Raw genomic sequence first — 14,281 nt, forward strand, 5'->3', positions numbered from 1 at the left:
TTCTGGGTCCAGCCCCTTAATACCTCGAGTTCCACTGGGGATGTGGGAGTGGAGAAGACAAGTGGTCCCTGATTGGGTCTCGGGTCCAGCTAGGACACGAAGGTCCAAAGGGGCTATAATTCTGTCAGATGAAAGGGGCAGGAAGGCTGCATTAAACAGAGGGGAAAGCAAAACTTATCAGCCCTCGCTGGCCTGCTCTCAGCTTTCAGGGCTACTTTTGTCTTTGTATGAGGCCTGCTAGTCGTGATTTTCTCATGGGTGGAGTTAAACATAGTAAAATGATGAAAGGAGAGAAAATCAAACAGCTCCACAGTCTTGTCTCTTGGAATGGCCCTGGGGGCATGCCGACAGCCCAAGATACTGACATCCTCTTTTCATGCTGTGCTGGCCTTGGTCATACCCAGCAGTGCTCAGGTTCAGGGGACCATATGTGATGCCAGGGAGCAAACCCACAAGGGTGGGCCTCATATAAAGCAAATGCCTTGCCTGTTGCACTATCTTTCCAACCTCAGATTCTGTGATTCCCCCCTCCCCCCCCCCCCGCTTTTTGGATAACACCAGTGATGCACAGGGGTCACTCCTGGCTCATACATTCAGGAATTACTCCTGGCGGTACTTGGGGGACCATATGGGATGCTGAGAACCGAACCCCCGTCAGCCGTGTACAAGGCAAATGCCCTACCCACTGTGCTATCGCTCCATTCCCAGTTTCTGTGATTCTTTAACCAGCGTTTCTCAACCCGGAGCTAGAAGGTTCCCTATGGGCCCTCAGGACATTCCAAAGGGGCCACGGGAGGAAATGACATAAATTGAAGAAGGCAGGGAGGCACTGACTGAATAAGGGGCCACCCAGTAGGGCAGAAGGACAGAAGGCCACCGGAAGGAAACAGGTTGGAGGGGGCACTGTCAGAAAAGGTGGAGAAACGCTGCTTTAAACCAGCGTTCTTGTTTACAGTAACTTTTGCCCACGTGTTCACAAAAGTAGTCATCCTGTCCAGGCAAAAAAAGGCGGCTTGGGAAAAAATATCTTGATCGAAGTGTCTCTTTCTCAGGCATCTGGCTTTCTTCCTGTTCTCCCTGCTGGATCCTAACAGTGCATTCAGAACCTTCATTTCCTGGTCTGAGTGTGGGTGTGGGTGTGAGTGTGGGTGTGGGTGTGGGTGTGTTATCTTGCCTGTGTGTAACGCGATGCTGTGGCAAGAGGCACTGGGATTTGCTCTGCTCTGCCAGACCAGGCAGTGGAGATGACCCGGGCTCCCCAGAGTAATCAGTGTAAGACACTAGGTCTAGCGGTGCAGCAATAAGACAGTGGGACCTCAGTGTTACAGGCAGGATTCCCACCCAACCCCCCACCCCAACCGCCCCTGCCCACATTTCTAGACTCACAGAGTTTTTTAACACAAAGTTTTGTCTCTGCGTCTGTTTCTTCCTTTCCCTAGAAATCATTGCTGTGTCTCCCTGCTGATAACACTGTGACTGCTGATAACACTTGCCTTGGTGCAGGAAAGGAGAAAGCCATTGGAGAATGGCAGTGACTGGGAGAAAATTACTGTTTCAACTGGCTAAGGGGATTGACATGAGAAAAGGCATAGCCTCAGGTTTAGGTTTACTCGAATTTCTGGCTCTGTGGTTTGCTAAGCCTGGATGCCAATAACTTCATAATGGAATGATTGGATTTTCAATCTGGAAGGGATTTGGGGAATAACTCTGTCAGACCGGGAGGTGACGTGACTTGTCTGAGGTCACAAGAGTCACAGCCTAGGATCTTTTTTTTTTTTTTTCTGAGTCCGCCATTGCTGCTTAGGAGATTGACACCAAATAGACACAAACTTGGAAAAAATACCCTCTCCCAGAGCAAGATTTGTGTCTTCAAGTGCATTTCATTTGTTTTCCCACTTTCTTCTCTCAAACATTTCAGGTACTGCATCAGGGGTGTTGGTTATAAACCACAAACGTCCACTGGCTTCTTGAAAAATCAGGAAGAAAAGGAAGCTATTGGGAAGTGGGGGCAGCTCCGGGAGCCAAAGCTAAGGTCGAAGGAGCAGTGTGAGTCACTCTGGAGCGCAGGGTCCCGGCAGGCACCAGGGCTGTAGCCAGTGGGACAAGGTTCTGTCTTGGCGCCCCTTGCTTCAAAGTCGAGGGAAGGGCATGGGTTTTATTTTTCGTTTGGTTGGTTTTGGTTTGGGGACCACATCCTGTGTGCTCAGGACTTCAAGGCTTTGTGCTCTAGGATCACACCTGGTGAGACTTTCTCACTTCATCGAAGGAAGTGCTCTAACCTAAGGTTGGACTCATTAATAAAATATCATTCATTACCATAAATAAAACTATACTAGCCTGCAAATTTGCACTCCTTTATTCTTCCACCAGCCCCACACAGTCGTCATTTGTTGATTCAAAGAGGGAGGATTTGTGGAAAGGAACGATTTCTCAAGATGCCAACCATGTTTAACTAAGAGTAGTTGGCTGAAACTATTGTTCAAGTTGCTGTCATATTAAATGTGACTCCTCTGTGGACCTTGTAGTCCTCTGTAGCCATAGCTGTACTTTGGGAGGAGTTTAGGATGTAGTTTGGAGTCAGATGAGAATTTTGTGTCTAGAACTATCATCTAATGACTGTGTGACCATAAGCACTTAAACCTCTCAGAGAAATCTAATTTTCCTCATCTATAAAATAGCATTATTAATATGTGACTCATTAAGAACAAAATTATATAATGCTTTTAAGTATTTAGTGCAGCCTCTGGCCTGTAATAAATGCTCCGTAAATGAGAGCTATATACAAGAATACCTTGTTTTATATTGTACATTTTACAAATTGAAGGGTTGCAGCAACCTGCATCAAGTAAGTCGGTGGCTACCATTGTTCCAACTGAATATATTCCCTTCATTTTTAACAACCAAGTATTTCCCTTCCTCCCTCCCTCCCTCTGCCCTTTCCTTTCCTCCACTTCCCTTCCATTTTATTTCTTCCTTGCTTCTTCTTTTTTCTTGTCAGGAATCAGAAATTCCTTTTTTTCCTCCCAGGCAATAACATATTTCTTAAGATATAAAGTGCTTTTATATATAGCACTTCCATACATTTCACTTATTTTTTAAAATGTGTTTATTTAGGTTTTGGAGCCTAAATAAATGGTCCTCAGAGCTTCCTCTTGTCTCTTATCTCAGGGATCACTCCTGGCCAGCTCAGGGGACCATATGGCGTAGCAGGGATCAGATTGAATCCCACTCAGCTGTGTGCAAGGCAAGCATCCTACCTGCTATATTCTCTCTGGCCCCATATCATATGTTTTAGACAATAGCAGACTAGGAACATCACTCTTTTCCACATTGGGAAACCAAAAATTCTTCTTACTTGCTTTATTGCAGTGACCTGAAATCGAAATCAGTCCCTCTGAGCTGTAATTACTAATTCCTCTGGCACACACTGTTTTTAAATATTGGATAGCTTTATTTTGCAAAGAAAGATGTCATTTTAAATATTATACATATCATATGCCCAGTTTCTCCTTTTCCAAATACCAGTGCAGTTTTTCTTTTAATATGTTGCATTTGTGAACAAAGCAAAACAAATACCTCACGCTGTAATGTTTTCCTTGGAGAGTGGGTGTGTATGTCATCACTCTCTGAGATTAAAAAGTCCTGCCCACACCAATGAAGAAAAATTGGAACGTGTTTATTTGGGGAAACTCAGACAACTAGAAACTGGTTCGGTTACGAAATGAAAGAAGAGCCATTCATTCCCCACTGCTCATCCGTAGTGGCTAACCCGTGGGGTTCCTCCGGCCTCTTTCCTCTTATCTCGGCTCTCTTCCAACCTGATCCTGATATTGGGGCTCCAATATTATGACTCAAACAAAGACTTTGGGGTCTGTCTACTGCCCACTGCCCTCCACTGTCCCTCAGGTGTAGAATGTAACATTCCACCCTTGAGGGATGATTAGAAAGAAGCAGCCAGAGAATCTCCAGAAAATGCTTACTACAGCTCTGCCACAGAGTCCCATGGGCATTTCCTGTTGGCTCTGGTGAGTGACAGTGGGCACTTGGCAGTGCTCATGGCCCCAGACCTGAGCTCGCCACCCCTGTTCCCTCTGACATCTAATGACAGTCCTCAAAAGGAAAACAGACCTTAAGTTTGCAGAGTACAGTAGAAACTGCCTCTGACTTCTAGGATGAACAGTAACGCACTGCCTGACTTTGCCCCCCTGCTCCCGGGCCTGTCCCTACTTTACAGGTGAGAAATCGGGGCCTGGAGACAGTAAACATGACAGGCATATGGTGTCCTGGGTTCAGATCTGCCACGGAACTAGAGGAATTTGAAGTCAGAACATTAACCTGTGTCTTCTTAAGTACCACCAACTCCCCCAAACATGCTGCAGTGAGGACTCTGCCACGGATTGAGGCCACAAAAACATGCCAAAGACTTTTTTTTTTAAATCTGGAATGCTGGCAAGAAAATGAAATCCATCTTTCAAAGGCCATCAGTGATTTTATTTCCGGTAGCTGTCATGAGTGTTTCTTGAGGTGTTAACGTTGATCCTTTTCAGATTCCTTTCTGCCTCTCTGCAGCTCTTATGTCTGAGTATTTTTTTTCTTTATTTTTCTTTTTTGTACAAAGAATAGTTGAAAAGAAAAAATTCACAAGTACAGTGAAACTAAAACCATAAAGAAATTCTTAAGCATGAGATAAATAATGTCACCTGCTATTAGAAAGGACAATCTGACAATGGCAGAAGATATCTTAAACATTAGGGGATCAAAAGACAGTGTAATGATATTGCCAGAATGCTGATAGCAAATAACAAAGCATTAAAATTTCATGTTCACAAAATTATGAATTTGAAATGTAAACCTTTCGTATTTTAAATTAATATATTTTTATTCCCAAAAAACTTAATTGAAGGAATTTCTAAGTATTTCTGCTGTGTTTGCCTGTCACTCTGACCTACAGGTAGAATAACATCTGCTTCTCACCTATTTCTCAGGAGGTGCGTTTTATTGCTAGGTTACACTCAGATTGCACTCAGATAAATAGGCTACAGTACTCTGTTACACTCAGATTACAGTAACCTGTTATATTCAGAGTCTGATTTCTTTTGTTTTTGTTTTGTTTGGGGGCCACACCTGGCAATGCTCAGAAGTTACTCCTGACTGTACACTTATGAATGAATCACTGCTGGGGCCAGAGTGATTGTACAGCTGGCAGGGCACGTGCCGACATGCGTTTGGTCACAGACATCCCATAAGGTCTCCAAAGTCCTACCAGGAGTGATCCCTGTGCACAGAGCCAGGAATAAGTCCTGAGCACCGCCAGGTATGGACCAAAATACAAAACCAAAGGAAAACAGTCATTCCTAGTGGTACTCTGGGAACCGTGTGGGATGCTTGAGGATTGAATCCGGGTCAGCTTCATTAAGGTGAATATCCTACCCACTGTACTATCGCTCTGGGTCCCACAGTGTGATTTCTGCAAGGGCAACCCCCCACCCCCCAAAAAGTCCTCCCTTCTTTATGACTGAAGTAGCTCCTGTGAAGTTCTCCTTCCTTCCTCCCCCAGCACCTGACCACCGGATTCCTTGTCTTTCATAGCTTCTGGCCACCCACACTGCTTCTTCTGCCACCTTGAACTGGGCTCTGACCGGGAAGTGCCTTCCAGATTTGCCAGTCACGTGAATGTTGAGTTCACCATGCCCACAACTTCTGCCTCCAAAGCTGCAGTGAGATCCATCTCTGTGGAAGACAAGACTGACGTCAGGAAGTGGGTCAATTACTCTGCACACTACAGCTACAAGGTAGCCTGGGGAGGCAGGTGGTTAATCTTTGCCAGTCGGCTTGCGCATTCCCCTGCTCCTTTCAGGAGAGCCTGCCAAGGGGTCAGGCTGTTCCTACAGCCGCAGGGGAGGTTCACTGCTCACAGCTATGCACAACCTGCTCTGATCTCAGAGTACAACCTCTCTAGCAGGCAAGACGGAGATTGGAGGTAGAGGTTGGGCTGGGAGGTTGCGGGGTGGGGGGGGGGGGGGGGCGGGCAAGAAACCAGAAACCAGTGAAGGAGAAAATAGGAAGTCTTTCATTCATCCTGAGCCATAAAAAGCAATGGGCCGAGCTGTTCTTTTGTATTCGTTCATAATATAATCTGTGTTGCAGACTGGAGTGGAAAGGAGTGTTAGAGAATGTAATGAGGCTGTGAACCTAAAATATGTATTTCTGCTATGGGAGTTGAGAAAAGGGGGTGTGAGAAGGGTGAGGTTACCTGATGCAGAGCTGGACTGCACGGGGGCAAAACTCAAAAAGCCAAGTCAGCTTCACACCCTCCACCCATCCACTCCCCACCCCCCAAAGTAGAAGGGTATCACAAATGGAAGTGGAAGTGATGGAAGAAGCTCATGCAAGGTGGCTTAATTTTTTCATTCATGATAATATCCTTAGTGTTCCTCTAATTGCTTCCATAGATTTATGATCAAACAAACAAACGAAAAAAAAAAAAAAATTCAATACCAGAAGGAACATAGACTCCATCTTGTGGCCAGAAAAAAAAACAGCACCTTTTCTCAAACAGGATTCTACTCAAGTGTTCTCTCTTGAGTTCTTTTCCCTCTGAGTTAGACATCATAAATATCCAAAACGGTACTGAGAGGAATAACCTTAGCTATGAAGTTCCCAGGCTCAAAGAATTCCCTGACTAACTTCAAAGACCTCAGTTGAGGGATGGCATTTCAAAGGCATTTCAAGGTTGATATATTAACCTCGCAATAACTGCCACAACACTAGTCCACAAGGATGCGACAGTGACATGTGACCCATAAGCCCCCATCCCTTTCAGTAAGGCTTAGGGATAAATTTGGTTACAGCGCCAAAATCCACTGCCACTACAGAAGATACAAGTTGGCCTGTTAAATGCTCCAGTACTTATCAATTTGGAGACTTTGAAAGTGATAGAGTACTGGCAATGTGAGGTATAATTAACTGATTACCAAGGGCCTTGCTGTCCTGGTAGTCTTTTGGGATTGCCTCCCCTCTCTCTGTGTTAATGAAATAGTGAATGAGGGCCTGCCGAAAGCTTATGGTATAGTGAATCCAGGCAAGCAGTCACTGTCCAGTGGAAATATTTATAGGATGGTCCCCTAACTCTTCCAATGAGTCAAGAATAGCTTCACATGAAGAGGTCATCTTTGAGTTGCTGTTCCAGGCAAAGAATGAGAATTTTTCCAAGTGGACAGGACCTACTAATCTCCTAAGAGAGAATCATTCACACGGGGCCAGTAGTCCGACTGTGCACCATACAGCTAATGTGAGTGATGTTACAAAGCTTGTCAAAGAACCCAGAGAAGTATCATCTGTTGTATTCCTTGATTGGGCTGTTTTTCTCTTCTTCCTGATAGTTGTATTCTTTGCAGGTGGAAATTGAGCAGAAGAAGAGCTTGAAGCCAGACTTGGAAGAAGAGGTGGGAAACCCCCAGGAGTGTGGGGTCCAGTGACAGAGCTCTGCTGCAGCGGATGGAAAGCAAGAATTCTAACAGGGTGACTTCCTGAACACGATTCAAGGCTGGCCCCCAACCTGTGATCGCGCTGCCTTTTAGCGGGAACTCCTGAGATGGTTGCTTGAGAGAGGTTCTGATCACGCCTGACTCCCCCGGTTCAACCGACTTCAGAAGCTTATTGGATAATTAAGCCTCTTCTGGCTCTGCTCTTCTCATAGCACTTGGGTATGCTTTGATGGGACTGTTAAGACTCAGGACGAAGAACTTCTTTGTGTCAGTGTTGCCATATTTCCATCCAGGTCATCTGCCACTTACATCAGCCTCTGGAAATTATTGTCCTAAGTTAATTAACTAAGACTCCATTCGCGGCCACTCCCCATAGAATAGATTCAGAAAAGTACAAAGCCAATGTCCCCTTTGGGTTTGTTCAGCCTTTAGTTAGGGTCTCCATTCTTTATTAAAGTAAACCCTATGCAACAAAGGCTTCCAAGACTGTTCCTTATGGTTCTAGCTTGTTTCAGTTGAAAGGTTTTTTCTCTCTCTAAGTTCTCTTTCAATTCCAGGCCAAATGGGGAAAAAAAGGCATAGTAGGAAACTTTCAAATTCTGTGATTCGTGCCACGAATTTAAAGGTTGAAATTTTGCTTTCAAGGAAAGCAAAATTGAGCTTGGTTTTCTTTATTCTGGGAAAAGGGTTGTTCATTGTAAGATTGTTTATGTTCAGGAGATAGTTGTGAACTCCGTGAATGCCAAAATTTATGCTGAAAAATACAGGCCATTTCTGATACCTGAATCAAATGAGGATGTGTATTTTACTTCAGGCCTTGTCAAAGACTTTTCTGGGGCTCCTCTTGTTCCTCAAGGACAATAGAGCGGGACTTTATAGGAAATATAACCTGAGAACATCACTTAAAAGCTGTTTCAAAACTGGAATCTGGCTGGAAAGATATAGCAGCTACAGTGCTTGCCTTTGCATACATCCTACCCAGGTTCAATCCCTCCCAATATGTTCCCCCAAGCACTACCAGAAGTCATTCCTGAGTGCAGAGCCAGGAATTAGCTGTAATGACTACCCCTCCACCTCCCCGCAATGAAACAAAAGTGAACAGAAATGAGTTTCCTCCCCCATGCTCAGAAATTTAGAATTTGATAGTCACAACCGTATAATTGATGTGAAAGAGAGTCAAGGGTAAAAATTGGGAACATCCATGTTTTCTTAACGTTAGGGACATCTGAATGGCCTGAGTCACTTTCTTTCCCATCATCTGTTCTTGCTCACATTCTGGGCCTTTCTTTGTAGATTGGTGATTTCTTACAATATAAGGAACTACATCCATTGCCCATCCCAAAGGCACCACCTGCTTCACAATTTAAAAGTAGCTTTTGCCTTTACATTTCTCCCACAAAGGAAAAGAGTAAGGGGTCAGGGAGCATGCTTCTCAGCTTTGTAGGAGACACAAAGAGTCTATCCAATCTCTTGACTGGCAGAACTTTTTCAATGAGCATTCAATGAATTCTAATGACATAACACAAGGATATAGAGATCATTACAATTTTTGAAGTACCTGAACATGTGACTACAACTTAAAGGATGAAATTTAATAGGGATTTATGAAAAACCTTAGCATGCAACCCTCCCTTTTACTTGAGTGGTATAGTTACATGTACATATGTGGATGGTATGTTTATGTAAGTGTGTGTTGTTGGGCAAGGTGATGCAAAATCCTGATTTCATAACAGTTTCTATAGAAATGTTTTCTTAGGGAAATGCAACTTCAGTTTTGAGTCAGGAATATATTGTGGCTATTCATAGAGCTAATGCATTCAAGCTGTGTTGATAATTAACTCCCAGGGAGCCCTGCATGCTGCATTATTCAGTCCACATCTGGATAGAAGGTTCCATTCAATCCTGGGTATCATATTTTATGAGACTTATTAATAAACTGATTGTGTCCAGGTGACCAGGGATGCAAAGCGTATAATTATATAAGGAACAAAGGACTAATTCTCCCCCAAAGTACAGAAGTAAAGGTGGAAAAGGAGTGCAAAAAGAGAGAAAGAATGATGTAATAGTTACCTTGACATCTCTCCTGAGCTAGAAAAATGAAGAGGAATTAGATTATACCAGGTAGCTTCAAAGGGTTAAAATAGAAATAATGGAGAACTTTATAGGTGACAGATGTTTGCTTCAATATAGGAAGTAATTTTCTAATAAGAGTTGTTCGAGAAGGAAATGGGCTCAGTAGTAAATTTGTCTGTTGCTACAAATACCCAATTGTTAAAATACCAATCTAGTCCAGATGCTGTGAAAAAAAATGAACGTTAACAATACACTTGGGCTAGGTGACTACCGTCGCCCTGCTATAAACAGGTGTAGTCTCAGTAGTCAGGGCTGGAGCCATAGCACAGCGGTAGGGCATTTGCCTTGCACGCAGCCAACATGGCCGACCCGAGTTCGATTCCTCCGCCCCTCTCGGAGAGCCTGGCAAGCTACCGAGAGTATCTCGCCCGCACGGCAGAGCCTGGCAAGCTCCCCGTGACATATTCGATATGCCAAACACAGTAACAACAAAGTCTCCAATGGAGACATTACTGGGCTCACTCGAGCAAATCGATGATCAACGGGAGGGCCTTTACCTTTACCTTTACCTTTAGTCTCAATGGTCATGACTCTTGAACTCTAACTGTACTCTTTTTGGCAAATGGTTTTTCACACTCTTTCAGAGTTTAACTCCTTAGATGTCTTTGTCAAGAAGGATTCCAAGGTATGGAGTATATTTCTCTGGTGTCCAAAGGGCACCTAAGACTCTTCATGGAAACATCAAGAAGGGTTGAAGAGTTGGCATGGTGAAGGCCATTCCAGCACCTTCCTTACTCACCCCAGGAGATCCCCCTCTCAAGATCTAACCCCCAGTCTAATTTCACATCCATTGCTTCTTGGGCTTCCCTTCTCCCCTTTGGTTAATTCTCCCTGTCTTTGTGCTTTTAAAAACCTCAACTTGTTTTTAACCAAGGACTCGAAAAACCCTTTCCATGACCAGACTGTCTATGTTTAACAAGAAAATTATTGGGGTGGAGGGGGCATGTCACACCTAGTGGTATTCAGGGTTTACTCCTGGCTCTTCACTCTGGAATCACTCCTGGTGGGCTCAGGGTACCATTAGGGGTACCAGAATCAATCCTGCAAAGCAAGGACCTTGCCCACTGTACTATCACTCCAGCTCTGAAAAGTCTTAATTTAAAAAGAGCTTTCCACCTTCACTCTTTCTTCAAATTTTCCTTCCCTGTACTATGTTTAAAAATCAGCTATGAGTAGAACTTGGGATTTGGGATATGCGATACTATATGTTTTAGACCTACATTTTACCAATAGTCTACAATGAAAACACAGTTGGCAAATTAACCTTTGGATGTGCAAGTTCTAAGCTCTCCACCCTGTTCCTGAATTTGTGTGTGTAATCACAAATAATCTGCATTTATATTACCAATAATGTGAAAATATTGAAAGTGAATTCTTTTTTACCAACATACAGTATTATTAGAAGATCAATGGTATGTCACATAACACTTGGAGCTAACATCTTGCTTTGTGGCTTTGTGACTTTATATGGTGATAGAGAATAATAAATATACTCACTATGATGCCAAACCAGAGAATTCAGAGATTTATATTCAAGGGATGACTGTTAAAGCCCTGTGCTACTCTAATAAGCAGACTTGTAATTATTCCTTACAAAAATTTTAATTTGACACATTAAACATTATCTAGACAGTTTTATTTTTCTAATTGGTTCTCCCCCCTCTTCTCTGATTTCTGTATTACTGTGCTACTATCCTGAGAACACTTTTTGTTTAAAATATTATTTATTTCAAATAGGAAATATTTCTGTTCAAACCCAGTGGGTGAAGCTAGTTTATTTGCTTTCAAATTTCACATTTCCAAGGGATGTGATTCTTGAAGTTAGGGAATATACCTTATTCTTCTTTTCTAATATCTAGCAGAAAGCTTGGGATATGATAGGTTTCAGATACCTTAAATCCTTATTAATACAGCAAATGTCTATCAATGAGAGGAAAGGAAACTATTAGGAATTCAGTCTGTTATTCCTTAAACACTGACCTTGAGACTCTATGAGTATATATCCCTCACTTACCAGTTTACTTACATGAAAATCATCAATTTTGCCTTCGGAAATTAAATTGATTTGACTCGAAAGTGTGGCCATCAGCTTACTTTTAGAACTTTCTCCAGTTGGAATGGTAATTTTCACATTTTCTACAAATGATACGGTAATTGCTGCAGGCTGGAGAGATAGTACAGTCGATAAAGTGCTTGCCTTGCACGCCACTAGCCTGGCTCATATCTAGTATCATGGTCCCCTTAGGCCTACCAGCAGTGATGCCTGAGTACAGAGTCAGGAGTAAGCCAGAGCTCTGCTGGGTGTGGTGCAAAAAGCAAAAAAAGAACTTAATTGCTGTATATTTCAAGTTGAGATCACGTGAAGATTGAAGTTTAGTAAATTCAAAACAGAACTGAGAGAAATTTCCAATGTATAAAAGTAAAATGCCATCTTGTGAATGAATCATCACTGACACTTCACTACCAAATCCCATCCAAACCATGACAGCGTTTTAAATAAAGTGAGTCATGCCTCTCACTGCATTCTAATGGTGTTTCTAAACATTGCCAATGTCTAGATGTCTGTTCCCTACATTTCCTCATCATTTATTAATTATACTAATTGTAAATGAAACCTGCTTTGGATGTGGCAACCCATATTTGTGTATTTCAAGGAATGAAAATGTGAAGGGGATGTATAAGGCAGCCATAAGTGTAAGACAATATTTGTATTAATATTTTGCCATGTATTAACTAAAACAAAAGTCTGGAATTTTTGCATTTCTTCCAGTGTGCCTTAGCAAGTATAATTAAAAGTCCAGTTTGAAGTTTTGTTTTAAGAATTGGAAAAGGGCTGGAAAGGTAGCTTAACAGGCTGAGTGTATGCTTACTGGAAGCCCAGTTCTGATCATTGGCCCTGCATGGACGCCTCAACAACATTGGGAGTGACCCCTAAGTACAGACCCAGGAGTGGCTCTTGAGCACTACAGAGTGTATCTCCAAAACTAAAAACCAAATAAACTTTTTCTGAAAAAATATCTCTGAACTTGTTATTATAGGCTTGTACAGGCAGAAACTGTCCATAGCAATGTGTTTGGTAGAGCCTGAAGAGAGGCAAAAATAATGATATAAAAAGCTGTAAAAGAATAGAATCAGGGCCAGGAAGATAGTACAGTGGTTAGTGTAATTATCTTGCACTCAGCCCACCTGAGCTCAATCCCTGGCAGCGCATTTGGTCCCCCAAGCCCTGCCATGAATGATACCTGAGCACAAAGCCAAAAGTAAGCACTGAACACCACTGTGTCCCCAAAACGAAACAGAACGGAATCAAATACCAATTTCAGCATGAAAAGATAAAGTGTAAAAAGATGACTGATACAGCGCTGCAGCCAAACTCCCAATCCAGTTTTATTTGTACAAGTGTATGATCATCAGTGATACTTCATCAGGACTCTTCAGATAGTCTTAATCAGGAAATTTTAAGTGTTAAAGTCAGCTGACTCATCTTTTTCCTTTTCACGGCTTCAGCATCTTCAGAAATAGAAAACCCTGCCATCCTATTTCATAGTTGCCTTCCAAACAAAGGCTCTAGAAACAAGGATCAGAAGAAAGGTGAAGAGCAGGGGGAAACGGCTCTAGATGTCCTGATGGAATCTCCCAGTATTACAGTTGTGGGCAAATCTCCAAATGGCTGCTGGGATTTGAAGTCCACTTAAAGCAGAAGTAGGTTAATCCTCCAAGACACTGAGACTGCATGAGAGTGGCCTGTGATTTACTGATGTGCCCGTTCATACAGAGCACTGAAGAAATCAGGGGTGAAAAAAGCAACAATAATCTGGCGCTATTTGTAATTTTGACAAAGTGAAGGGAAGGGTCTCTCCTTTCTCTCCTCATTGTCCATCTACTGATTACAACACTATAGTTGTAAAAAAAAAGAAAGAAAGAAAAAAAAGAAAAACCCTTAGATATGTAAAAGTTGTGCAAGCTAAGCATCTCTTTTATGATGTGAGTTACTGTGATTTCAGCTTATTTCTGGTTGTACTTAGAGTTGGTGAAATGTAATGGATCATTTTCAACTGAACAGAAGAGAAATTTCAGCATCCTCTCTCTCCCTTCAGTCCCATGCTCTGCCTCAGATCAAATCCTCCAACTTGGTTATGGACATTATCTCGCCACACTGTGACTGAAGCCTTAAATACCACTGTTTTTCCTCCACATCCTGTTTTTCCTTCAGGATCAGCAACCTCACATGGTACCCAGTGGGAGCCCTTCTGAGAAAACTGATACACAGCCACATCCTGACACCAGTCTTCAAGACCAAAGGATTTACAGGTTTTATAGTCTGGGGTTGATGTATAAAATCCTCTGATTCTAAACAGCATTCATTTAATCTTTGTCTCCACCTGCCAACATAACTGAAGAAAACTTTACCACATTCACTAATATAAACAACCCGTGCTTTGACCAGGGAGTGATAAGGAAGATCCACTCCCAGCATCTATTTTTACAATGTTAATAGTTAATTTCTGTGTCAGGAAGGAATGGACCCAAGATCCAGTGAACAGTTCAGCTGATCCAAGGCATGTATATTTCTTCATAATCCATCTTCATTTGATGTAATTTCTTGTAAAATTGTGATTAATTTTATGTAAAACCAGTTTACTTTTTCTAAAATGATATGT

General features: G+C 42.5%; 1 protein-coding gene and 1 non-coding gene across 2 annotated transcripts in view; both read left to right on the top strand.

Moving 5' to 3' along the window:
• Nucleotides 1-8,463, top strand: part of STON2 (stonin 2) — a 189,596-nt gene extending 181,133 nt beyond the window's left edge. Inside the window, exons 6-7 of the mRNA XM_056134453.1 lie at nt 5,590-5,792; nt 7,398-8,463. Coding sequence (XP_055990428.1) covers nt 5,590-5,792; nt 7,398-7,478 — 284 coding nt within the window. The 3' untranslated portion in view covers nt 7,479-8,463. The remainder of the gene's footprint in view (nt 1-5,589; nt 5,793-7,397) is intronic.
• On the top strand, nt 6,722-6,857 carry LOC130042221 (small nucleolar RNA SNORA5). The gene has a single exon (XR_008795171.1). It is a non-coding gene; the product is annotated as a small nucleolar RNA SNORA5 (small nucleolar RNA).
• Nucleotides 8,464-14,281: the final 5,818 nt, after the last annotated feature.

Source organism: Sorex fumeus, unplaced genomic scaffold, assembly GCF_029834395.1.
Source record: "Sorex fumeus unplaced genomic scaffold, SorFum_2.1 ptg000098l, whole genome shotgun sequence".
Taxonomy (NCBI): Eukaryota; Metazoa; Chordata; class Mammalia; order Eulipotyphla; family Soricidae; genus Sorex; species Sorex fumeus.